At 36.7% G+C, this 27,153-nt stretch overlaps 3 protein-coding genes and 1 non-coding gene across 4 annotated transcripts; 2 read left to right on the forward strand and 2 right to left on the reverse strand.

Annotated features, from left to right (window-relative positions):
• Nucleotides 1-2,732: 2,732 nt before the first annotated feature.
• Nucleotides 2,733-4,934, reverse strand: LOC108860657 (uncharacterized). The gene is made up of 2 exons (XM_018634516.2): nt 4,724-4,934; nt 2,733-3,955 (listed from the first exon to the last, which is right to left on the reverse strand). Exon 2 carries the CDS (start codon nt 3,953-3,955, stop codon nt 2,921-2,923), a length of 1,035 nt encoding a protein of 344 aa, XP_018490018.1. The 5' UTR covers nt 4,724-4,934; the 3' UTR covers nt 2,733-2,920.
• Nucleotides 4,935-5,588: 654 nt separating this feature from the next.
• Nucleotides 5,589-7,123, reverse strand: LOC108857723 (U-box domain-containing protein 25). Its single transcript, XM_018631734.2, has one exon. The coding sequence runs from the start codon at nt 7,031-7,033 to the stop codon at nt 5,756-5,758; it is 1,278 nt and encodes a 425-aa protein (XP_018487236.1). The 5' UTR covers nt 7,034-7,123; the 3' UTR covers nt 5,589-5,755.
• A 7,438-nt stretch (nt 7,124-14,561) lies between these two features.
• Nucleotides 14,562-14,668, forward strand: LOC130495289 (small nucleolar RNA R71). The gene has a single exon (XR_008934561.1). It is a non-coding gene; the product is annotated as a small nucleolar RNA R71 (small nucleolar RNA).
• A 7,954-nt stretch (nt 14,669-22,622) lies between these two features.
• Nucleotides 22,623-24,739, forward strand: LOC108805134 (probable cysteine protease RD21C). Its single transcript, XM_018577102.2, has 5 exons — nt 22,623-23,154; nt 23,237-23,475; nt 23,575-23,712; nt 23,919-24,353; nt 24,449-24,739. Exons 1-5 carry the CDS (start codon nt 22,707-22,709, stop codon nt 24,539-24,541), a joined length of 1,353 nt encoding a protein of 450 aa, XP_018432604.2. The 5' UTR covers nt 22,623-22,706; the 3' UTR covers nt 24,542-24,739.
• The last annotated feature ends 2,414 nt before the right edge of the window (nt 24,740-27,153 follow it).

Consider the following 27,153-nt stretch of genomic DNA (forward strand, 5'->3'; position numbering starts at 1 on the left):
GGATATTTAAATCATCTACATATACTGCAATGATTACAAAACCCTTATTGAACTTCTTTATGAAAATACATGGGCAAACCTGGTCATTTTTGTATCCTTCTTTCAGGAGATATTCAGATAGTCTATTGTACCACATTCGACCCGATTGCTTTAATCCATAAAGAGACTTGTTCAATTTGATACAATGTTGTTCTCGAGAACTCTCTTTGTTTTTCATTTCAATACCATCTGGAATTTTCATGTATATCTCATTATCCAGTGGACCATACAAGTAGGCAGTTACAACATCCATTAACCGCATATCTAGACCTTCTCTTATAGCCAGACTTATTAAAAATCTCAAGGTCGTAGCATCCACCACAGGGGAATAAGTTTCCTCATAATCTATTCCTGGTCTTTGTGAGAATCCTTGTGCAACAAGTCGTGCTTTGTATCTCACAACTTCACCTTTCTCATTTCTTTTTCTCACAAAAACCCATTTGTATCCCACTGGTTTTATATCATGGGGTGTCCGGATGATCAGTCCAAATACACCTCTCTTTTTCAATGATTCTAACTCCACATTAATGGCTTCTTTCCATTTTAACCAATCTGGTCGTTGCATGCATTCATATATAGATGTGGGTTCTAGATCCTCATTTTCCATCAATTCAAGTGCTACATTGTATGCAAATATATCATCCATGTCGACATGTTTTCTGTTCCATTCCCTTCCAGACATGACATAATTTATTGAGATCTCATTATTGTCAGGAACCTCAGTACCTTGATCCTTGGCGTCCCAAGTTTCTTTTGATGGTACATGAGTTCCCTTTTCCATGTCTAGGGTTTCAAAGGATTCGGATTTCTTTGCACCTTTTCTTTTCCGAACTTCTTTGTCTTTGGAACCTGATGGTCTACCACGTTTTAACTGTGGTTTAGACGTAGTAGCAGCTTGATTATGTCCCTCATGGACATCAAGTCTTATTGGTGCATTGGCAGCTGGTATATATGACTTGGTTACTCTATTTGGGTCAGCAAAGGAATCTGGCAATTTATTAGCTAGCTCTTGCAAATGTATTATTTTCTGGACTTCTAGATCACAATCTCTAGTCCGAGGATCCTGCCATGTTAAGGATGTTTGATTCCATTTTATATCTTTTTCCAGCTTACCAAAATATCCCCCTAATGCTGGATACTTAGATTCATCAAAATGACAATCCGCAAACCTGGCCTTAAACAAATCACCAGTTGTTGGCTCTAGGTATTTAATAATAGTGGGGGAATCGTAACCAACATATACTCCCATCCTCCTTTGAGGTCCCATCTTTGTTCTCTGTGGTGGTGCTATAGGCACTTGGACTGCACATTCAAAAACTCTTAGATGGGAAATATCTGGCTCATGACCCGTAATTAGTTGGGATGGCGAGTATTTATGCTCACTTGATGGCCTGAGTCTAATTAACTCGGCTGCATGTAGCACAGCATGTCCCCAAGCTGATATTGGGAGTTTGGTATTCATTAAGAGTGGTCGGGCAATCCACTGAATTCTCTTTATAAAAGATTCAGCCAGACCGTTCTGAGTATGGACATGTGCTACAGAATGTTCCACACTTACCCCCATGGACATACAGTAGTCATTAAAAGCCTGGGAAGTGAATTCACTAGCATTGTCAAGACGTATAGTCTTTAAAGGAAAATCTGGAAAGTGTGCTCTAAGTCTTATAATCTGAGCCAGCAACCTCGCAAGTGCTAGATTACGAGTTGATAAGAGACAAACGTGTGACCATCTTGTAGATGCATCAATTAAGACCATAAAATATCTGAAAGTCCCACAGGGTGGGTGTATCGGTCCACAAATATCAACTTGTATTCTTTCCAGAAAATTTATCATTTCCTTATTCACTTTGGCTGGTGATGGCCTAGTGATTAATTTCCCTTGTGAACATGCTTCACATGTGAGGTATTTAGGAATAACTCTTTTATTTTTCCAATTGTGGCCATTTGAATTTGTTATGATTTTTCTCATCATCACTGATCCGGGGTGACCCAACCTGTCATGCCAAAGAGTGAACTCTTCTTTGAGTTCTTTGTTCATCACGGCATTAGCCTCAACCAGACTAGTCTTAACATAGTAAAGTCCAGTCCCACATGCTGGTATAGTCTCAAGGACTCTTTTATTGCCTTGGGTGATATTATAAATCTGAAGAAATTCTTTATTTCCTTCACCCTTGGTTTCAATATGAAAACCATTGAGTCTTATGTCTTTGAAACTTAACAAGCTCCTATTAGAGCTAGGTGAGTACAATGCATCATCTATCTCTAGATGTGTACCATTAGGCAATAAAATGCATGCTTGGCCGCAGCCTTCGATTAGATTAGCTGTACCAGCTATGGTTGTGATGTCGGCTGTTTTATTAATCAGGTTTATGAAGTATCGTTTGTCTCTCAGGATGGTATGGCTGGTGCCACTGTCTACCACAAATGAGTCCATTCCACTTTTCATTCTTCAAAAACAATACATATAATTAATAATATTTTTATGTATGGTATAAATATATATTAATTTATTTTTTCTTTTCGTATATACTTAATATATATTTATAATTCTGAAGAATAATTGTTTGATATATAATCGGTTTATATATATATACGATTATATTTTTTTTTTTTTTTATTATTATACGATTATATATATATATATTTTTTTTATTATACGATTATATATATATATATATTTTTATACGATTATATATATATTTTTATGTATGTTTGGTTTTTTTTTTTTTTTTTTTATTTAGGCGTATCAATATATATATATATATAATAAAAAGAATTTATTAATGCATAATATAATGTTTAACACCAAAACCAAACATAAAAAAAATAAGAAAACACCAAAACTGGGGGAAAATAAAAAAAACTATGGAATTTTAATTCCTTATTTCAGAATGTCTGAAGTCTGAAACTCCATCTCGGTATCTTGGTTTGATCCTTCCTCTTTGTTCTGGACATATTCTGTGTCCTCTTCGTCATCATCTCCTTCATATCCTGAGTCTCGAACCATATGAGCTTCTGGTTTCTCTGTTAGACTTTTGATATAAAGTTCACATAGGTGCTTAGGAGTACGGCAGTTCTTTGCCCAATGGTTCCCCATACCACAACGATGGCACAAATCAGTCTTGATCTGAGGTTTAAACGACACACTACGGCCACGACCACGACCACGGCTGAAACCTGGTGTGTTCCCGCGACCACGTCCTCGCCTGTGTGCGTTAAACGTGCCACCTCGTCCCCTACCTCTACCACGGAATGAGCCGGGTTGGTTATTATGGTGGACAAGGTTACTTTCTTTCTTTTGCTCTATAGCAAGCTTAGAGATGTCAGGTAATGGAGCCGTTCCCGGAGGCCTCATCTCACTGTTTTTCATTAACAGTTCATTATTGGCTTCAGCCAACAAAAGACATTCGATCAACTCAGTGTATGTGGTGAACTTTCTTTCTCTGTATTGCTGTTGCAATACCATGTTACTGGAATGCATAGTCGAGAAAGTCTTATTAAGCATCTCGAGTTCAGTAACTTTTTCACCACATAATTCCATCATGGAAACAATTTTAAACAGGACAGAGTTGTACTCGTCAACTGTTTTATAGTCCTGGAACCTCAAGTGTTTCCAGTCATATTGAGCTCTTGGAAGCATCACCGTTTTCTGGTGGTCATAACGTCGCTGTAAAGCGTTCCAAAGGTCCAATGGATTTTCCATGGTTCTGTACTGAGTTTTCAAACTCTCTTGGAGATGATGGCGTATTATGTAAATAGCACTGTATCGATCTTTATCACTGGACTTATTGTCACTTATGATCGTATCACCAAGTCCCTTTGATCGTAGCATGATCCTTGCATCAAGTGCCCAATCAAGGAAATTTTCACCATTGCTTTTCAAAACAGGGAAGTCGAGATTTGCTAATTTAGACATCTGAAAATTTTATTTCCCCCATTAGATATAATCATATGACATATATATATATATAAAAAATTCAGTTATATTATAATGAGTTATGCATGATAACGAGTTGTACTAAAAACAAAACGAGATATGCATGGTCATTTAAACGAGCTATGCATTCTTAATTAAATAAGACAAACGTGCTATGCATAAATATTAAACGGTCGGTTTGAATAAATGAATCAGAGCAATATTTATATATGTTGTACGGTACGTATCAAACGAAACAGAATAAATTATGCATGAGAAACAGAGCACGTTAACAGATTAAAACGAACAAGATGAACAAAACGATATATATATACGAACATGACAAACGGACAGAACGATATATATATACAAAAACAGAGTATGCGATCGGAGAAGAATTCAGTTCGGATCAATATGAACGAGAGATGGCGTACGGTTTGAACAAAGTAAACAAACTCAAAATCAAAACGAACAGAGCGATGCGTTTTATACGAACCAAAGCAAGCGAGCAAGATGATATTTTTTTTTTTTGAGCGAAACAGAGCATAACGTGATGGTGAATCTATCTTAAAAAAAATAAACGATGATGACGATAGCATTGAATCAAGACAGAGACAAGAAACGATTGAGAAATCACGCTATATCTGATATAAAATTTCGGTTTTTATTATGTTTTCTTTGCAAGACATGTTGGCTAAGTGTAGCCACATGTATGCGGTTAGGGTTTTAAGATTTGTACTCGGGTTCTAGCATAGTTATCGAGGATACCTTCTCCTTTTGATGGGTTGATCGGTCTATGAGATCGTCGAAGCTTTACTTCTCGTCGCACAGTTCACTTCTCGTCCGGAGCTTTGCTTCTCTTCGTCAACGAACCGGGAAGAGGAGGCTATTTGGCTATTAGCTAGGGTTTCTAAAGGCAACGAGCTGATAACGTGTGTTGATCTAAAGCGTAATCTTTATTGAGTTTAAACCACCATATATATACATGATCTTATAGTTACCTATCTATAAGATAAACACCAATATAACATAGAGATAATGATAAGGGAATATGTCGATCATATATTCTCGGATCACAACAAAAAGTAAGATATTTTCTCTGGAATTTATTACATGTATTTGAGTTATGGTAACTGAATATATTTGATGAGATATTGATTACAAATCGATTTTTCTTTTTATATTGCTAAAAAACCATAATTGTATTTTTAATGCTATCCATATTTTCATGCTATCCTATAGTCAAACACTCCAAAATTTTTAATTCCTATTCTAGTTTCCAAACAACTCCTTAGAGTACTTCAACTTTAATAATATAGATAGATGTATCCCACGTCAACCTGGAAACTAAACTGAGTTTCTTTTTTTAATACTTATTGGGCTGGACCATATTAAGCTTCGGCCCTTACCTAAGCCCATAAATAAGATAAACCAACAAGAGCTCTGCAATCAATATAAAGCAGAGAATACTATAATGACATTTCATTAGAAAACTCATGGCCACTCAACAAGAGAGTTGTACATCATATAAAGAATGACTTCAAAGGCTTTTAGCATAGCTTCCATTTGCTTTTTAACACCTTTTCCCAGCTCCAAAAGCCAATCAATAAGAAGAGAAATTGGTTACACACACTGGAGAAAAAATCATTATATAAATTATGATCATCAAACCTTTTTGAATTTTTAATTCACAATTTTTCATAAACAATGACCATTTCACAAGTTTTTTTTTTCTACTAATTAAAAAACATATAGAAGACTAAAAATAATTACTGTGTAACACAATAAATAAAAAAAGAATCAAAAGGGGACCACTTCGCTGCAGGCGAGACCATCGGAGTTAGCGAAGGAGTAGTCATGCCACGAGTCTCTCACAAGAAGCTTCAGCAGCTTCTGTCCTTTCCTCTTCGCCCTCTCCGTACACTCACTCTGCACCATCAGCAGCAACCGCACCACCACTCCCTCCGCCACCGCCTCCTCTCTCCACCGCTCCTCCGCCGCGCAGAGCGCTAATAACGCTCCCGCCGCGCACTCCGTCGCGCGATCCGATACCCTCAGAATCGTCTTCACGAGCACCGGCACCGTCAGAGCGTGCTCGCCGAACGCCGCGCACCCCTCCGGCGTCCGGCACAGCAGCTCCACCGTGGCCAGAGCTCGCTCGGCGTCGCACCTGTCGAAATCCTCCGACGCGAGCCTGTCGATCAGAATCTCCGGCGCGCCGGAGGAGACGGCGATGCGGCGCGTGTTTTTCGCTAGGCAGAGCGCGAACAGAGCTTTGGTTCCGATCTTGAGAGCTCGCCGTGACTGCGACGTAACCGGATCACCACGTAGGAGATCGACAACTCCTTCGAATATGGACTCAGAGTTCGTAATCGTAACCGTTCCTTTCGATCCTGTCAACGCCATCTCTAACAACGCCGCGGCGTTAACGCGCGTTTCGACGAAAGAATCAAACAGCAACCGGGTTAAAAACTCGACCCGACCCGGATCCGAAATTATAGACACGCACTGAGCAGACTCCTTCATCGGGAACATAACTAGAAGAGCGAGAGATTCGGAGACCAGCTCATGAGCCTCCTCGTCGGAGGAGAACAGAATCCTGATCAGAATCTCCTTACCGTTGTTCCCCGCGATCAAAACGCGGTTTTTCTCGGAATCGCGCGCGAACCCACGCAAGCGTCGGAGAGCGGCGGCGCGGGAGCGGACGGAGACGTGGGCTCCGGAGGTTGCGGAGGCTTGGCTGAGGAGAGCTCGGACGGAGGTGGGATCAGCGGGCTGTTTGGGAGTGGGGATGCGCTCGACGCCGTTGGAGCGGTTAGCGACGCACCATTCTTGGATGAGGCGGCGGAGAGTGTGGTTCGGGATGAGAGTGAAGTCGGACAAGGGGGCACGTGTGACTGGGCATGTCGTGTTGTTGTTGTTGTTTCCTGTGGAGACCCATGACTCGATGCTTGTTCGGTCGTAGGTTTGACCGGTGCAGACGGTTACCGGGTCGCGCATCAGCTCTAGCGAGATTGGACATCTGAAATGGTACGGTATCTGGATTCCTAGATCCAACGGCTCTAAGCTTCTCGGCATTTAAACGAGTTTCGAATGTAAGAGAGAAAGCTCAAAGTCTGGAGGTAGAAGAAGAGGGAGCTTATCTGGCTATGGGCGCACACGTGTGCCATTTATAACTTTGTAAGAAAACTGCTGGAATTTTTAATTAAATAAATATGTTAGTAGAATATGATTAAGATGCCATCTACGTAATGTATCTTGTGTGGAAAGTCACATCTTAGAAGTGAAGCTTAAGCTTTATGTGAATGATATACAATTATTATACATCTCGTTATGATAATCTTACAAGTTTATTTATGCTGTATTGGGATTTCTAGTCTTATACATACCTTAACGCCCGAGCCTGATGCATTAAGCTTGTATATTATACTAAAAAAATTTAAGAACACTAAATACTTCATCTTCAACCTTTCATATGACGTATGTTTTTTTTTCTGTTTTTTTTAGCTGAAATCAAGCATTGTATATCTAACAAACTAATATTAATACCTTGTTTTTAAAACTAAAAACAAGGTATTAATATTAGTTTGTTAGATATACAATCTTCGAGTTACAATCGCTTTTAATCACTATTCACTAATAGGTCACTAATAGGTCTGCACACGGATCAAATATCCAAATTTTTAAAATTATTTGTGATTTGTTTCGTATGTTAGAAATATCTAATTTTCGATTTGTTTTGTTTTAGAAAAATACAGATATTCGGAAAACGGACACAAAAAATAAATAGATATTTGTGGATATTTACGAATATTTACAGATATCCCATAAGTTTTGATTAATACAAATAATCTTAAAAATTCAATACAAATTTGTTTTGTAAAATAATTTTTTGCATGGTACATAAGATAAAAGTTAAAAAAGTAGTGAATCCATATTTTGTAATTTTTTTTAAATTAGTAAACAATTATAATAACAAAACTAAAAAAGGTTATAATTATCATAATTTTTCTCTCTTACTTTTAAGTAATATTTTATATAAGTAATATTGTGAATAGAATTTGTCAAATCATATGTTAGAATAATAATTATATAATCTATACATTTAAAACTTTAAATATAATCAAAATATACATGTATTTAATATATTTCTGGATCGGATATCCGCTTCCTAAAATTTTAATATATGTGATTTGTTTCGATGTTAACAAATACTGGTTTTTAGTATCTGCTTTGCTTCGAAATTTTACAGATATCTTGAATTTTCGGATCGAATCAAAACAAATAACAAAGCGAATCAAATCAAATTTAATGAATAAATGCCCAGCCCTACCAACAACCACAAAACATTGATGTATAGAGAGAGCTGAGCATTTTATCCGTTAAATTTGATTTGATTTATTATTCGTTTCAATTCGATCCAAAAGTTCCAGATATTCGTAAACTTTTGAAGTAAAGCAAATACTAAAAATCAATATCCGTTAAAATCGAAGTAAATCACAAATATTAAAAATTTGGAAAGTGGATATCTGATCCGGTAATAGATAAATACATGTATATCTTGATTATATTTAAGGTTTTAAATGTACAAAATTATATAATTATATTCTAATATATGATTTGATAAATTCTATTCACATTATTACTTATATAAAAGTAGTACATAAAAGGAGGAGAAAAAAAACATGACAATTATAAAATTTTCTTAAATTTGTGTTTTTATAATTGTTAACTAAGTTTAAAAAATTTACAAATATATATAGATTCATTACATCTTTTAATTTTTATATTATATACCATGCAAAAAATATTTTACAAAACAAATTTGTATCAAATTTTTAAAATTATTTATATTAATCAAAACATATTAGATATCCGTAAATATTCGTAAATATCCACAAATATCTATTTTGAATATCGGTAACTTTTTGAATCAAAGCAAATAAAAAAAACTTGATATTCCTAACATATGAAACAAATCACAAATACCTTAAAACCTCAAATATCCGATTCGTGTCTAGGTCTATGTATAGTATACAAAATTGAAAATCAGGTCTCGATTTATATAAACAGTAGATTATGTATAGTATACAAAATTGAAAATCAGGTCTCGATTTATATAAATAGTAGATTTTGTTACTATAAATAATAATGGAATTTGGTCAAACTAAATCAGTGAAATGCGAAAGACTAGGAACGATGAAGGGTCCACCACGATCCACAAGACAACTTCCACTTGCTTGTGTTAACATCAAAGCCCGTGATAAATGATAATCACCCCACCCCATAATAATACAACCAAATCTAAAAAGCTTCACTGTTCTTTTTTCTTTTATGGCAAAATCTTTGACTAGTTTTTGATTCACGTATACTAAGAAAACCACTTCTTTTGCACACATCTATCAGTGCTTTATTGGTTGTTTTTTCATAATAGAACTTCAGTCATAGAAACACATAATTCTACATAAATTATTAGCTATTCTATGGTCTTGAATTCATGAGTCAAAAACTAGTCACTTGCTCATAACTTTTATCTCTTGTTTCCTTTAGGTAATGATCAATAAGTCAATGACTATATATTTCAGTAGTCCTCGAGAATGGTAGGTAAGTCGAAACCATAGATCCATTTTGATATGGCGTTTGAAAATGTAACTGGTAACCATCAAAAGAATGATAGGAACGGATAGAAAAAAATAGTAGAAATAAAATTTAAGAAATGATGAAGAAGAATAATTATTTATCAAAATTAATAAAGAACAAATATATTATATAATTCTCTACGAATTAAGGAACAAAGAGAAATGAAAAGGAAAACATATTCCTTAAAAATGGTAAATTTTTTAAGGAATGTCGTATTCCCTTTCGTTCATTTGGTTACCATTCAAAGTCATAGACTTCACCCAATTATTTTAATTCGAAATAGTGAAACTTTAAGATATATTGATGCGTTGGAGTTAAGTAGGATCGAAGCTTCAGCAATAACTTTATTGAGACTTCCGTGTACATAAATACTGATATCAATTCAAAAATAGCTAGGTAACATAATCGCATTTAGATGTCGAAGAAACATAATTGCATTTAGAAACAATTTTTTTGCACACAAACAAGGTATATAAAGATTTCTTCTATATACCGAAACAAATGTGTTATAATTTTAATTTTCTCAATGGAAGGGTTTGATATTTAAAAGGAAATTATCGAACGAAGACAAATATTCCACGACATAAACATCGAAATCAAAATAAATTCGGTAGGTGGACTTGAACCGAAAATTTGTGATCTGCCTCTTCTAATTTTAATTATTGACTGTTTCTTTTAAATTTTAATTTAATTTATTTGCAGATATTAATGCGATGAACAACAAAAGGCAGAACCTTCCTGTCTTTGCATTGTCCTCATGGATTTAAAAACCTTTAGCATTGTCCTCATGGGATTAAAAAGCTTTCTTATGTGTATTTTTGTGAGTGACACAAATTTATTTGATTTATGTACAAAGCGGATGAATATAATACCAGTAACCTAATTTTTTAGAACAAATAACCAAACTAGATTTCGTGTGCACATCTTTTAACTTCTTAGAAGATGACATTAATAATTGATGACAGATTAATATTAAAGGCCATTAGATTGAGCGTGACAAACTAAAGACAACTAGAAAAAATAACGATTGGCACGTAAAAGAAAACAATGAATGTATGACTGTTTGATCTATAACAAGACGTGTTGTTATGTTAGTTGATACTAAAATCTTGTGAACTCTATTATTAAACCGTAGTTCGTCCAGAACCAACGTATACGGTATACATAGATGTCATCAGAATAATTGCCACGGTCTCTCATGCATGTGGTAATGGAGCAAGTCAAAAAGGTCCAGCTCCTCCCTCGTTTTCTCACCACACTTGCACACTCGACCCATTTTTTACTTTAGTTATGAAGGAACTGGGAAGGCTAACCTGAGTTGGATGTTTTGTTTGGTACGGTCGGTTTGATATTGAATATATTTTTATGTATATGTTTTTGTACCGATCTAAAAAGATAGGTCCGGTCCATTGTTGCAATATAATTTGACAACTCGTTTGCAATTCTTGTTTTTCCGCTTATTGATCTCTACACTCATTAATCATGCATCTACAAACCACAAATCCACATCTCTCTAACATTATGAAGCAAACTCAATAGAATCTCACAAATGGTCAACTGGTCCAAGTCATTTGGTTTGGTAAGACAAAGACTTTAATGCAAGGGAAATCAGATGTTCAAAATGATTTTTTAAGGTGATTTACTCTCAAAATAAAGTAGCTTTGACATTACACATAATATATCTAAGAAAGGGATCAACTCATGCATACAATGCTCAATCTTCATTGTTCTACCCTTTCCCAAACATACAAGATATTCAATTATTCTTCAATGTTAAACCCAACTCACATCTCTCACCAAAAGATCCCAAGAACATTTTTCACATCAGACTCTTTCTTTTTGAAATCAATAAGAGATTTTCACAATTTTAAAACAAATCTGAGCTCCTAACAACTTTGCTAGCCCCCTTTTTATTCTCTTTTTTTTCTTTTCTTTTTTTTTTATATATTTGGAGGCCAAGACTTTTCACAATAAGAGCTAAATACTTCTCCACTTATCCCAAAAAGACTAATCATTTAAGCACAAAGAGTCAAACCTTTCATATTCCCAAATCACAATCACAACACTCACCCCCTTCCTATAGCTAGACAATAGAGTGACTAATCTAGCAAGAATGGAGACTAAGCATTGTCGTTCCCAATATTCTCAACATTATGCACATGTAAAGCTTTCCAAAGAGGCCTCACTCAACAAATAATGATGGTTTAAAAAGGAGGTATGGGTTTTGGGAGTGGAGTACCACTTGAGTTTGTCAAGAAGATTGGTAAAAAGGATGGGACAACTCATGTGTGTATATCCATGACTTAGTACACAAGGGACCATATGCAAGAGACATTAAAACAGGAGCTTGCTTCAAAGAGAGAGTATCAACAGTCAAATGAGTTTCAAGAGGAGCATTCAAGGCGCGAAGTTTACAAGCTTTCCAAAGGGTGCTTAAGCTACTTGTCACGATTACAAAGGTCAACAAATTCAGTACTTAGCATGAGCTCTTTACAAGGTTGAAATCCCCCTAATGCATGAATGCAACCTATATGCTTCTAGACTCAATCCTAAAAATGCAAATGATGCAACTAAATGATTCTTTTTGTGTTTTTCAATTTTTTTTTTTTTTTTGGATTTTTCTATGCAAATAAGAATGTAATATGCAATGCATGAGACTCAAAATCATGAAAACAAACATGATCAAATACTTGGTACTTCCCCCACACTTAAATCACACAGTCTCTGTGTGAGTGAGGTACCCAATGGAAATGTGAAATACAAAGAAAAGTGGGATTGTGTGTTACCTTCCGTGGAGCGAGGTGTGAACGTCGCTGCGATAGGTCACTCCCAGCTGGAGCGACTTCGGTATGTCGCTGTGAGAAGATCGCTCTGAGGTCGGTTTCTGTGTTTCCACTCGCGTGTGACGCGAGCGACCTCGGCATCTCGCTCTGGACATGTCGCTCCCAGGTGGAGCGATCTAGAGGTGTCGCTGCGATGAGATCGCTCTGGTGTCCGACTTTCTGCTCAATACCTGCACCACAACTTCACTCTCCCATTGTTTTATGCAATAAAATGATAATGCAAATACTAATGCAATATATACAAGGATACTCATGGGACTTCCTCCCAAGTGAGCTTGTTTTAAGTCTCTAGCTTGACTTTGCCTCCTTTGGATCAGGCTGGAATAGGTGCAGAAAGTGGAGTTGACATCCCATCTTCCTCATGTGGTAGCTCATCAAAGTGATCATCAGCAGGAGGAGGATTCATCTCTTCAATGGTGAAGGCTTGTCCAAATACAGTGGGGCTCCTCATCTTCTCCTTGATGTCAAAGTGGAGGATGTTCTCCTTGTCCAAATGGAGGTCAATCTTCCCTTCCTTCACATTCACAATAGTTCCGGCTGTAGCTAAGAATGGTCTTCCAAGAATCAATGGGTTTTGAGCCTCCTCACCCATTTCAAGCACCACAAAATCTGTAGGTATCTCATACCTTCCAATCTTCACAGGGAGGTTCTCTAGGATGCCCACAGGGTACTTCACTGAACGATCAGCCAACACCAGAGAGAGTCTACACTTCTTGTATTGAGTGAAGCCAAGCTTCTTTGCCACATACAAAGGCATCAAGCTGACACTAGCTCCCAAATCGCAGAGACATTTCTCAAATACCATAGGTCCAAGAGCACAAGGGAGTGTGAAGCATCCTGGATCCTCTAGCTTCTCTAGAGCATCAAGCCTCTGAATGATGGCATTGCACTCATGACTCAGAACCATCATGCCCTCCATCTCCTTCTTCTTAGCAGCTACAACATCTTTCAGGAGTTTGCTGTATTAAGGAATCAGCATGAAAGCATCAATGATGGGCATTGTAACCTGAGCTTCACTCATCTGCTTCTCAAACAAAGCCTTGTACTTCTGTAGCAGCTGCTTCTTGAATCTACCAGGGAATGAAAGCTTTGGTTCATAGGGAGGGGGGATAGAAGAGCTCTCACCTGCTGGAGCAGCAGATTCACCATCTTTTGTTGTCTTCTTCTCTTCTCCAACCTTTCCTTTACCCTTATCTTTCTCAATCTTCTCCAAGATCTCATCATCTGTCTTCTCATCAACAATGACCACTTCATCATCTAGATTGATGGCTACCTCCTCACCTTGTTTCTCAGCATCCTTGGTGAGGGTTCTAGGTGGTAACTGCTTACCACTCCTGAGTGTGACAGCTTTTGCTTCCTTGGGATTTTGATCAGATTTTCTAGGTAGAGATCCTGGCTGACGATTCTGGTGGGTGCTCATGGAAGCAAACTGAGTCTCCAAATTCTTGACAGAAGAAGCGAGGTGGGTGAATTTGTTGTTGAGCTCATTGTAGCTCCCATCAATCTTGGAGTGAAGGTTCTTCAGCTCATAGCCCACATGTTTCTCACTTCGAGTCTGAGACTCCAAGATCTGTTTCAGTAAGGCATCAGTGCTGCTCTGTTGAGGGGCAGAGGAGCTAGGAGAGGAGTTTTGCTGAGGCTGATAGTTGCTCTGCTGGTTGTTTCGAGGCTGATAACCACTCTGCTGGTTGTTTGAATAGGTCTTCTGTTGGTAGTTGTTGTACTGAAAGTTGGGTTCCTTCTTGTACCAGCTACCATTACTGTTGATGAAACACAATTCTTCTTGCCCGTCTAAACCCTCAACCTCATTGACAGTAGGAGGTATCTCCTGGCTTGGGTTGCCAACAAAGTTCACATGCGCTTGTGTGGCCTTATCAGCAATGAGTGTGTCAATCTTCTCCTGAAGAGCATTTATCTCATTCCTTGTTTGATTGTCATCACCTCTGCTGCTTCTGTCATGGTCTCCACTATAGACTGCATCACTCTTAACCATGTTGTCAACCAGAGCCTCTGCCTCTTCCTCAGTTCTCCCCAAAAAGAACCCATTGCTAGCTGTATCCAGTCTGGCTCTGTAATTAGGAAGAGCACCTCTGTAGTATGTGCTCAGCAAGCTCTCCTTAGAGAATCCATGGTGTGGGCACTGAGCTTGGTAACCATTGAATCTCTCCCAAGCTTCACTGAATCCTTCCAAGTTCTTCTGTTGGAAGCTGGAGATCTCATTCCTCAACTTAGCAGTTCTTGAGGTAGAGAAGAACTTCTCCAAGAATGCCCTTTTGCAGTCTTCCCAAGTGGTGATGGAGTCACTTGGTAGAGACTTCTCCCACTGACGTGCCTTATCCCCCAAAGAGAAAGGGAATAGCTTGAGCTTTAAGGCATCCTCTGACACACCATTAGTTTTTGACATACCACAGTAGCTGTCAAACTTATCCAAGTGATCAAATAGGTCATCCACAGCCAGACCATGATACTTATTGTTCTCTATGCAGTTTAGCAGTCCCGACTTGATCTCAAAGTTGTTAGCAGCCACAGCTGGTGCTCGGATTCCAAGTCTGGGACCATGGATGTTGGGGCGGTCATAAGTGCCAATGGGGCGAACTGGTCGCTGTTGGGGCCCTTGTGGAACATTGTTTACTCCATTGGGGTTCAGAGGATTTTGTGGATCAGCCATTGCAGCTTCCAGTGGCTGCAGTTGAGCATGTTGCTCTTCTTGTCTTCTCTTTCTAGCACACTCTCTTTCTAAAGCTCTGATGTCTGCGGCTCTTGGAACAAGGTTTGATGTACCCTTACTCCTCAAGTTCATACACCTGAAAATCACAAAGAGTGAAGAAGAGAATCAGTAACTTGCAAAAATAAAAATGACTTAGTCTCAAGCAAATGACTAAATCTCAATGTTCAAATCAAACTCAGAATTTGGCAACGGCGCCAATTTGATGTTAGGAGTTTTGAGGCTCCTAAGTCAAATGATAGTATAGTGGAAGTAAGTTGTCAAACCAGTTCTGAGGGATTCAAATGCAGAGAGAATGCAAGTATTTGCCTAATCTAAGTGCAATCAGTGAATTGGATGGTTTTTAAACTAAAACTAGAATGCAAGTAACAGAAATGATACTTTTAAGCTATTGGAAAGGAGAACTCATGGGTATAGGGATTTCAGACCTTGGGTGATCAAGTTTCGAACTAAGGACGACAAATGAATCAATCAAACTATTAACCTTAAGCCTAGACACAATTCTAAGCAAGCTCTATGTCTAGATGAATGCTCATTTGCTAACATGTCTCAAACATCAAATGTCTTTGGTTGAATAACATGCAAGCAATCATTACTAACAAGTCTATTAGCTATCTTAGCATCTTTAACAACAAATATCTTTGGCAAAGTATACTAAGAGCCTAGGAGAGTTGACTCAGGCATTTCATCAAACACATTTTGGGTGGGAAATGCCTAGAGATCACCCTTTGAGTGGCCTACTCAAATGATGCATTAAGATCACTCTACTATGCAAGGAACAAGTATAATTTACACCTAACACATCCTAGAACTAACCTAATCACCCTAAATCTCCCTAACCCATGAATCCAAAAGTGGATTACTCACTAATCTCCATGATTCCTCTTAAACTCATGATGGATTTCAGATGAATCATATAGAGAAATAGAAGAGAAACTCACAAGAACACAAGAACAATCAAATCCAAAAGAGAACTTTTTTGAGAGAGTTTTGTGTATTCAATAGATAAAAGATAGATTGCCAAATGGTGGCTACATAGTACTTAAACATTAGGTTTTCCAAGTGCAAAAATATGCACAACAATTGCAAAAAGGTCCTTGAAAAATAATAAAATCGTGCAGCAGATAACGCGGAGCGACCTCAGAGGGTCACTCCAGGAAGTCGCTTTGGGGTTGGGAGCGACCTTGGGGGGTCGCTCTGGGAGGTCGCTCCAGCCTCTATTTTTGTGTCTCCGGGCGATGAGAACGCGAGCGACTTAGGTAGGTCGCTCTGGTTGGTCGCTCTGGTTGGGAGCTACCTTAGGGGGTCGCTCCAGAAGGTCACTCTGCGGTTCTCGACCAGGATGAATATGCCTCTAGTAAATTGATCATAACTCCTCCATTACATCTCCAAATGACTTGAAACCACTTCCATTAGAAAGCTAACTCAATTTCCTGTGTCTCCACAAAATATTAGCAACATAAGATTTCTCTAAGGCTTCTATCCATGCTCATCTTTCACTCCCTTTTTGATCACATTGCTTCCAAATGTCTCTAAGAACTCCATGTGGTGTTGCAATACCTGATAGAGACATATGTATGCCAAATACAACCTAAACATGTCTAAATCCTAATCTATATGATGCAAATGCTTATGAATGAATGGTTAAAACAATGCAAATATGCAAGATATCACTTATACATACATATAAGTATATGATCTAATAATTTTTGTCCTTTACCCCTTGGTATATATGCCTACTGGTAAATTCACACACACATAGATGTCATATATAGTGTCATAGGAATCAATTAGGTAACTTATAATGCTTGATGTATTAAATACTATGGTAATATCCTTGTTTCAGTTGCTCGACACGTATCATCCATTATTTATTTTCATAGTGAAGAAACGAGTGTAATCACGATCATTTAAATGTGTACCTCTTCAAAGATAAAATATAGAACTAGTATTATATTTCATGGTTTAGCGTTTTTTACATGCACTACTTTCGTTTTTTTTGGTCAACGCACTACTTTGTTTTTTTTTGTCGGCTACCCATCTAAACTAAATCAAGTGGTGATCAGTCGGTCGATTCTCCGTAGAGCATCTCCGTCTGGCCGTGTCTGATCTATATAATGGAAGAAGATATGGCCCATTGCCCGTGCTTCCTTTGCTAACGCATCCAATCGAGTGTTCCGGTTCCGAGGAATATGAGAAAGACTCACATCCTCGAAATCCTCTTGAGACCTCTGGAAGATCTCGATCTCTGTCACGAACATTGGCCAATTCGTCGGGTTCACGGTCATGTCCACCAAATCCGAGCAATCCGTCTCCAGTCGAATCGACGTAATCTTCATGTCCCTCAAACATGATGTCGCCCATAGCAAACCTTCCATCTCAGCATGAAGCGCTGATAGGCTCTTGTTGCATGCTCGTAAGCCGAAAACCTCACAGCCCATATGGTCCTTAAGGCTCCACCCTAATCCACTTACCATGCCATTATCGATCCATGACGCATCAATTTGGTAGATAGGGTGGGTATCCAAGGGGGGAGGCACTGTCTCCACTTCCGCCAGAGGAGGTTCATCGTGATCCTCATCGGCTTCTTCCTTCTCGTTAGCTTTCTTTCAACACTCTGCTTTGAGAGTCACATGTTGTAGAGTATATTTCGGAAATACGATTTTCCCATTAAAGAGTTTATTGTTCCTCATTTTCCAAATGAACCAACAGATCCAAAGAAAAGTATCGAATTGTGGATTCAATGGAGCCACCTTTTTTCTCTTCCAAAACATGAGATACATGTTTTGGTATATAGATGTATTCGGGAAGTAATCCGGAGGAGACAGATAGTCCGATAAAGCCTAAACCTGTAAGGCTGGGGAGCATTAAAAAAGAAAATGATTTATCGACTCCACTGGGCCAGCACATCTAGGACAATTCCTATCGGTGCCCATGTGTCTATAAGTGAGATACTCTGCCGTCGCCACACATCCCGAAATAGCCTACCACAGAAAATGTTTCATCTTACTCAGAGTTTTTATCTTCCACACATGATTCTGGAGACTCGTGATACTTGATTCTAGAACCCTCTCACGTGAGAGGCTCAACTTGGTCGAGCAGAGTAGGTCATCCGTCGGCGGAGAGTAAGTGAGGGTACAGGCGTGAGTAGAGAACAGTGCGCCTCTCCACGACCCTACTGTCTCCAGTCAACCCTGCACTGTCGTTGGTGCACGTGCTTCTCTCTTCTCCCACACGTTTTCCCCAGCTCATTCGTTCCTGTCTATATATTTTGTTTTGAAACACAATATTCGAAATAGAACTTATAAATATTCTTTTGCAGTATAAAATTGGTTTGATTCCCACATTCCTAACAATTACTGCCACTCTCGAATAAGTTTCTTTTTGTTTCGATGTGGAGCTTTTATCCAATCTATTTTTTTTCCTTTGCATTGTACTTTATTCTTTCTTCTCTCTATATGTATATGTTAAGACAGGAAGAAACAACACGATGTATGCATGTCTCATACGAGCAATAGCATGAACAATGATTAACTAAGTCGATCCCCCCCCCCCCCCCCAATTACCATTGACATGTAATTAATCATACTTAATTCATTACAATATCAGAACACCGTACCATTTGAATCTAATAGAACCAACTTTGGACGTCCTTAGGACCCAGGCAAACAACCTATTAGACGACTACTTTCCAGAACAATCTCATTTAGAAAAAAAAAAGAAACTATTTATATGTCAGAAGGTTTTGAGATGGATATTTGCCAAGAATCTTGAATTCCTAAGTGTTTGCAATAAAGCTTTATGTTGTCCGGAGATATCCAGTTGACAAATAATCACGAAAATGTTGTATTCTACTTAAAATTAAACACTAGTAACATATAAGTTTAAAAATGAGAAATTAACCTCATAAATTAAACTTTTGCAATAATTAAGCCAATACCTTAAATTCCACACACTATGATACCTTTTTCCATAGAGATAAACTTATCTCATCATAAGTATTTTGTTAATTTCATCATTCTTTTTGGGTTTTAAACCAATTCAGTCGTTAAAAATTAAACAAGCAAAAAGACTAGCTGGTTGGTGCGTATACGATTGTTATTGAACTATTTTTGTTAAACCTAAGAATCGGTGTTCAAACAAAAGTTTGAACTTAGAATCAAAGAGGTTTTAAGAAGAAGTATTGGCCCATGATGACTAACTATAGTCCATGAAATAAGTATTGGCCCAGTTAATAGATGTGGTCTATAACAGGTCCATGATAATCCAACGTATGTCACCGGGTCAGAAATAAATATTATTCAACTGGGCTTTTCTCTCTCATGTATCGTAAGCAAGCGTTAATAATAGGAAAAGAATTATATGAAAACGTCAAATGGATAGTAATGACCCCTTTGGCTTGTAGACAAGGAATCATCAATTTGGAGACTAAACTAACATAATGATTTTTAAGTTCTTTTTATAAGATTAGTTCGTGATCAATGATGATCATTTTGTCTCTTGTTAAGACGAGTCATCGTGTATTATTAATTATATAAAATTAAGTAAGTCGGTACGCTAGTTAAAATAAATTTCTTGCACGTTGTCCGGCCATTTATCACGTTGCTTACGAATCTGTGATCTTATCTAACCAACTTTCTCACTTCTTGACTTATACATCAAAAAAGAACGATTCAACTTTATGAGAACTACATTTTCTTCTAGACCAAAAATAATAACTGTAGTCTGTAACTATTATCGTTAAACAAAAACATAATAACATAATCAAAGCTCAACTTCCCGGGAGATAAAAAGATCCATGTGGTTCTAAAATGACACTTGACATAAAACTTGGGAAGAACATTGAAATGTTATACTTTTCCTCTAAATTATTGAGCTAGTAGTGAATATAATATTTTACATGAACATACCTCTTCACAATCTTCAAAATAATTAATAAAGACTTTTTTTTTTGATAAATAATTTTAATAGTTTGGAGTTTTACCATAATTTATACAACTATATAGCGTGAATCTCTCAAATTGTGCAAAGAGACGCTACTGCATTCTTCTACAACACCAAACATCCAACCATATTCCAATTGGCTTGTTTTTAATACAAATAAAATGACTCAAGCTTCAATATTCACAGACTTACCTAAGAATGGTAGTATTAATGTCTTAGTAACCAATAGGAGGTCGCATATATGTGCAAAGATATTTTGTTTTATTTGGTTCAAAGCCGGTTTTGAACCCATTTTCAAGAAACAAATGCGTGGGGCTACGATTTCCCAAAAAAATTGGGTCTGTTTCTCCTTGTTATTAATCTGTATTGTAAAACAAAAGCGTGAGATATGTAAAAAGGTTGTAGGTCTTATTTTAGATTGCAGAACAAAATTAAAGTTTACATATCTTTTTTATAATACGAGAATGAATAGAAAATTAACTAAATTCTAGTGTATCTACTTTAGAAACACAACTATCTTTCACTCTTTTAACATACTGTACAAGACAAATATTTTCAACTTTTTATATTTAACTATTATGTTTGTTTGATTGAAATTAACTTCCATAAAATCTTAGTTATGATACATGGATCATAACTAGTTGGTTTTAGTAATGTTGTCCACCAAAAAAACATGATAAAAATTTTGATTACAAAATTTTTGATGGAGGATTTTGTAGAAATAAAATTAAAAATCTTATTTTCTAATCTTGATAGAGTTTTGTTATCTCTCAGGTTTGTACATTATTTATATATTATTTAAGAACCCAATTTTTTAGTTTCATATTTGATCTCGAATATCTTAAAACCGGCAATGATTTGGTTAAACAAAGATTATCTGAAACGAGGTTTACATAATAGAGATTATCTTAAGAGCTAGACTTAGGCTTTGATTGCTGACATGATTTATCAATGATTTAGTTTGATTTATGACCATAACTCAAAAATGTTACCAATCATGATTTATTTTTTACTTTTTGAGTTTACATTGAGTTATAGTGTGTTATCATTGAGGTACCATTTTGAGTTATCCCCTTTGTAAAATTGGTAACTCAAATAATTAATCAACATCAAGCCATTTCGTATGTATTAGAAGTTGAAGTGGTAGTTATTTTGTTTTCTATTGATTATCTTACGTTTACTTTTAGTTTTTTTAACAATTTAATATTTTAATTGCATGATAATCATTTCTCAGATTTACTTTCCTTCACTCACTAAACTATTTTCGAAAAAAAATCACGTAATTATTTACTAATTAGTCAAACATTTTTATAAATTTTCTTATTAGATTTTAATTATTATTTAAAAAATATTTCTTTAGTTTTAACTATTAACTATGTTCGATAAATAAAAAATTTATATACAAAAATACGTTAATATAAAAATATATTTGCTATAATTTTTGATTATATGTTTATGTAAATATATAAATACGTAAAGACCTTCGCTATATATTTTATATTAACTAGGTTTGATAACTAAAAAAATTATATACGAAATTACATAATTATATCTCTTTAATTTGATTATATATTTTTTATTTTCAGACTATTTTATTTATAAATTTTATTATTTGAAATAAAGACACTACAATTTATACATCAAAAATGTTACCAGTCAGCTATTTAAAGAAATTAATAACTTATATTCTTACATCGAATTCACCACATAAATCTACAGTTTTTACCACATAATTTTTACTGCGAGTTACATCAAATTGTAACTTTTATTGTAAATCAACTCTAATACAACATGTCACCAGTCGGAGCCTTAAGAAGGAAGAGTTCCCCGTTCTACTTTCCGAGTTGAAATTATCATATACGAGTTTGTAGGGTGCAAGCAACAAATTAAAATAATTGAAAACTAATATTTCATTGGCTGCTGGTGGAAACTGTATTTCTAAATATTCTATACTGATACAAAATGTGTTACTTTGTATTTTCCAAAGTGCATGCAGCACATATGGGTCATTGGGTTAGGCTGGTTACCTACTCTGTGAAAGGTTCAAATTAGGTTTTCCAAAACTAAGAAACACCATGTAAATATTAAAGTTGGAAAAGTTTGTTTATGAAAACATATCATGTGTTAAGGTTTGATCTAAAAATCTAGTATCTTGATGTAAAAATGAAACAAATAAACTATCAGAGGAAGTTTATCTAACTTTTAATTCGATATAAGCTTACAGTTTAAACAATAGGTGATTTTGTTTACACATAGTAAGCAAGAAAAAAAAGTTAACCCCGTTGAATCTAATGATGAATTATCAACTCTCTTTAATCTTAACATATAGTATATATTAAGTTACAAAAAAAAACATATAGTATATATTTAATAAAACGAAATTTCCTGAAACCACCTATATCCATCCCCATGTGATGTGACATTTTTTCTTCTCTTTTCTAGATTAAACTATATTATAGTAACATAAAAATAATGACACGTCAGAGCCAATACGAAGAACACATCTATCCCTCTCGAAGACAGAACTTTCCTTCTCTATATATTCTCTGCCGCAACAGTTGCACAAATCTCATTGAAACATAACCAAAAACTAAAGACAATGTCTACTCCAATCACATTTACAACCCTAGCCCTCGTGACCCTCTCGGTATTACTAGCTTCCTCCTCTCTCGGCGGCGTCACGGCGAAGGTGGATCATCGGAACCCGGACGAAGTGAAGATGTTCGAGCGGTGGCTTGTGGAGAATCACAAGAACTACAATGGTCTAGGAGAGAAGGATAAACGGTTCGAGATCTTCATGGACAACTTGAAGTTCGTGCAAGATCACAACTCTGTCCCGAACCAGAGTTACGAGCTCGGGTTGACCCGGTTCGCCGATCTGACGAACGAAGAGTTTCGGGCGATGTACTTGAGGAGGAAGATGGAGAGGACTAGAGATTCGGTGAAGACAGAGAGGTATCTACATAACGTTGGAGATAGTTTACCTGATGAAGTTGACTGGAGAGCCAAAGGCGCCGTTGTTCCGGTCAAAAATCAAGGATCATGTGGTAACGAGACTTCGAGATCTCTTCTTTTCTTGTTTCTTGAATTGCGTTTGCGTTTTAATCGCTGTTAGTAATGATTTTTTAGGAAGTTGTTGGGCGTTTTCGGCGATTGGAGCGGTTGAAGGGATAAACCAGATCAAAACAGGGGAGTTGATATCTCTGTCGGAGCAAGAACTTGTTGATTGTGACACAAGTTACAATAGTGGATGTAATGGTGGTCTCATGGACTATGCTTTTCAGTTCATTATTAACAACGGTGGTATTGATACAGAGGAAGATTATCCTTATACCGCTACTGATGATAACATATGCAATACCGATAAGGTTTGATCATAGTGCCAATGTTTTTGTACTTTATGGTTACTAAATTTGGTAATACTTATGAGCTATGTTCTGTCTTTTTTTTTTGTTCTCTTACTGCAGAAGAACACTCGTGTTGTTACCATCGATGGTTATGAGGATGTTCCTGAAAACGAGAATTCATTGAAGAAAGCTGTTGCTAATCAACCTATTAGTGTTGCCATTGAAGCTGGTGGCCGAGCCTTCCAGCTTTACAAATCCGTAATATACTAAACAAAACCTTCATTTAGAGTTGGTTTACAATTCATTGAAGTATATATATATATATATATATATATCCTATCGGCTGATCCGATCAGTTCGGGAGGAGAAAAATCCACTTAGTTTTACAAAGTGGACCAATAACCACACTATCTAGCCCAAGTTTGGAATGTCTTATGACTAATGCTATGGTGTGTTTCTTTCAGGGCGTGTTTACAGGAACATGTGGAACAGCTTTGGACCATGGTGTTGTAGCCGTGGGATATGGAACCTCAGGAGGCCAAGACTATTGGATTGTTCGTAACTCATGGGGATCAAACTGGGGAGAGAGTGGATACGTTAAGCTCGAACGTAACATTAAAGACTCGTCAGGGAAATGTGGTGTGGCGATGATGGCTTCATACCCGACCAAATCATCGAGCACAAACCCACCAAAACCGCCACCACCTGCACCAGTTGTTTGTGACAAAGCTTACACTTGTCCAGCCAAGTCCACTTGTTGTTGTCTCTATGAGTACAAAAGCAAATGCTATAGCTGGGGATGCTGTCCGCTAGAGTCAGCTACTTGCTGCGAGGATGGCTCTAGCTGCTGCCCTCAGGCGTACCCTGTCTGCGATTTGAAGGCCGGTACTTGTAGAATGGTTAGTTTTTTTTGTGTTCTCTCTTATGAGTTAAAGACTTTGTTATTTGTTTAGTTGCTTTGACTGATTCGTTTATGGAATTTTGGTGTGGACAGAAGGCAAACAGTCCGTTAAGCGTAAAAGCTTTGACCCGAGGCCCAGCGACTGCGACCACGAAGGCTACTAACGTGCTTGTGAGCAGCGCTTGAGGAGAGACGTAAAGAAATAAAGGGATCATATTGTTTCAGCTTTTCATCCCTAATGTCCAAGATTCAGTCTATTGTCTTTAAGACAATTCAAGATGGATCATGCTTGTTAGCTTTTAATACTTTATCCTGGGTTTGATTTGATTTGATGTAAATGTTTAATAAGTAATCTGATATGAACAACCGAGCATTATTCTCGTATCCTTTGAATAATAAAAATTTGACCCAATTGAAGTTAACTGAATACTATTCAGTTATAACTTAAATACATCTCTGTAAGTCGAATTTTAGTTTTATACAGTTCTAGACTTAATTAGCGTGTTAAATCTACAAAAAAAAACAGTGTTGATTAGTCAGATAACCAAGAAATAGCTAATCTGATTTAATCAAATTCAGATGCTGTGTAACCATTCTCTTCCACATTTTGATTTAATTTCATCCGAGTATAAGGAACACAAAGGCAGATAAAGTAGCACATAGTATTCAAAGTCTTCTTTCAACATGGATTCATGTCAATAGTGCATACCTAAGAACATTTCCTATGATTTATTCTATTTTTTTTTCTTGTAGTGGCGTGTTACCATCGAGGGTGATGAGGATGTTCCTAGAGAGGATGAGAGGTCTATAAAGAAAGCTGTTGCTCATCAACCTGTTAGTGTTGCCATCGAAGCTAGTAGCCAAGCTTTTTAACTTTACAAATCTGTAATTACCCACCAAAAATTTAATTCATCTTAATTGGATATTATGTTTTCTTCACACATATTTTTCTCTGTTTTTGTTTTGTCTGCTTCCTCAGGGTGTGTTAACAGGAACATGTGGTATATTTTTGGATCATTGGTGTGGTAGTCGTGGGATATAGATCATCAAGCGGTGAAGACTACTGGATCCAGTGGCGGAGGGAGATGGAGAGGAAGGGTGGCAGCTGCCCATCATGAAATATTTATTTTTGTGCATTTTCTTTGATTATTCATATTTTTTATGGTTTACATGGTTAAATTTCTATGATTGCCTTCTATAAATTAAGTTCAAATCTTAGATTGCCCCCTATAAAACTCAAGTCTGGCTCCGCCACTGACTGGATCATTCGTAATTCATGGGGATCGAATTGTGGAGAAAGCGGATACGTTAAGCTCCAACGTAACGTGAATGATTCATTTGGGAAATGTGGTGTAACCGTGTAAGCAATGATGCCTTCTTACCCGACCAGTTCTGTTGATTTGTTGGTTGAGTTTTGATCTGGTTTTGCTTTCAAAATGTGTATTTAAGAAGTTTTTTTTTATATTTAAGAAGTATTTTAATATTTCAATATCTTAAGATGTTAGCCGTTATCTTTAATAAGAATTACCTACTAGATAGGGATGAACAAATTATTTGGGATTCATAACTCGATTCAAGATCCAATCCAATACTATATGTTCCAGAAAATAAGATACCCGAAACTAGGTATTATCATGTATATCAAGTATATATGTTCTAAGGATTTATACAGTTAATCTTTTTCTACATAATACTTTGATGGTATTTTTAAAAATGTATTTGGATTAGATATAGTATCATTTAGGGTGGACGACCTATTTCCCCACCATAACTATTATATAGTAACAGATCAACACCAACTTTCACCCTCATCTTAATTAGACACAATTAAACTATATCGACCTATTTTCCTCTAATTTTAAAGATCGAAACTCGTTTCCACACAGACGAATATTAAACTTGGTTTTAATGGTTTATAACGTTAACCGATATTTAACCCGATGGTATCGGTTGATATTGGTACAACGCGACCCAGATAATGATCCAACTAAAAAGCGAATATAACCCGACCCGAACCACTATTGTTCTTCCACACATCGATTTCCCCTTTTAGAACCCTAAAATCTAAAAACAAAACAGAGAACAAACAGAGTGAGAAACCCAGAAAAGATGAGCAACGAATCTGGAGGTTAATCTACCCAAGTCAGTACTTCTTTCTCAATTTCATAGTCATTTCGCTCTCTTCTGTTACCATCGGAGTCAACATCAGGAGCTTCAACTTCGGGACTCTCTGACTCGAATTCAGGAACTTCATGCCAATTAACAGGCACATTAACACACGATTCCATTCTTAATTTCTGGAAAAAGAAGATGATGAACAATTTTGTTAATGTATGGAATCAGAACCAAAAGAAACAAACGAAGAAGGGTGTAGAACTCACCTTGTTTATTCAGTGTCGATGGCTAGAACCACTGGAGAAGGGACTGTGTCACTTAATCTTTTGTTTCAATGGAACTTGGTTTCGTTGACAACGATATACACGATTTGGGGGCTTTAGGGATTTTTAATTCTAGGGTTGAATATGTTGGGTTTCTAGGTCGGATTAAAGGGTTTAATTCGAAATTTGGGTTAATTGATCCACTTATGTCGGTTCACTCTTTCTAATCGGGTCATTTTGGTTTAATTAGGTTAACTATTGCTTAATGTTTTATTCATAGCCTAATTAACCAACAGTAAACCGTCTTGCGTGGGTTTTAGATCATTTATTAATTTCAAGGTGGAAACGAGTTTCGATCTTTCAAATTAGGGGGAAATAAGTTGCTATAGTTTAATTGTGTCTAATTAAGATGACAGTGAA

The sequence above is a fragment of the Raphanus sativus genome, chromosome 5 (assembly GCF_000801105.2).
Source record: "Raphanus sativus cultivar WK10039 chromosome 5, ASM80110v3, whole genome shotgun sequence".
Taxonomy (NCBI): domain Eukaryota; kingdom Viridiplantae; phylum Streptophyta; class Magnoliopsida; order Brassicales; family Brassicaceae; genus Raphanus; species Raphanus sativus.

Coding starts and splice junctions, on each gene's coding strand:
- LOC108860657 (XM_018634516.2), bottom strand. CDS start 3,955: ATGTCTAAATTAGCAAATCTCGACTTCCCTGTTTTGAAAAGCAATGGT.
- LOC108805134 (XM_018577102.2), top strand. CDS start 22,707: ATGTCTACTCCAATCACATTTACAACCCTAGCCCTCGTGACCCTCTCG. Junction 23,476..23,574: donor ACATATGCAATACCGATAAG/GTTTGATCATAG, acceptor CTCTTACTGCAG/AAGAACACTCGTGTTGTTAC. Junction 23,713..23,918: donor CCTTCCAGCTTTACAAATCC/GTAATATACTAA, acceptor TGTTTCTTTCAG/GGCGTGTTTACAGGAACATG.
- LOC108857723 (XM_018631734.2), bottom strand. CDS start 7,033: ATGCCGAGAAGCTTAGAGCCGTTGGATCTAGGAATCCAGATACCGTAC.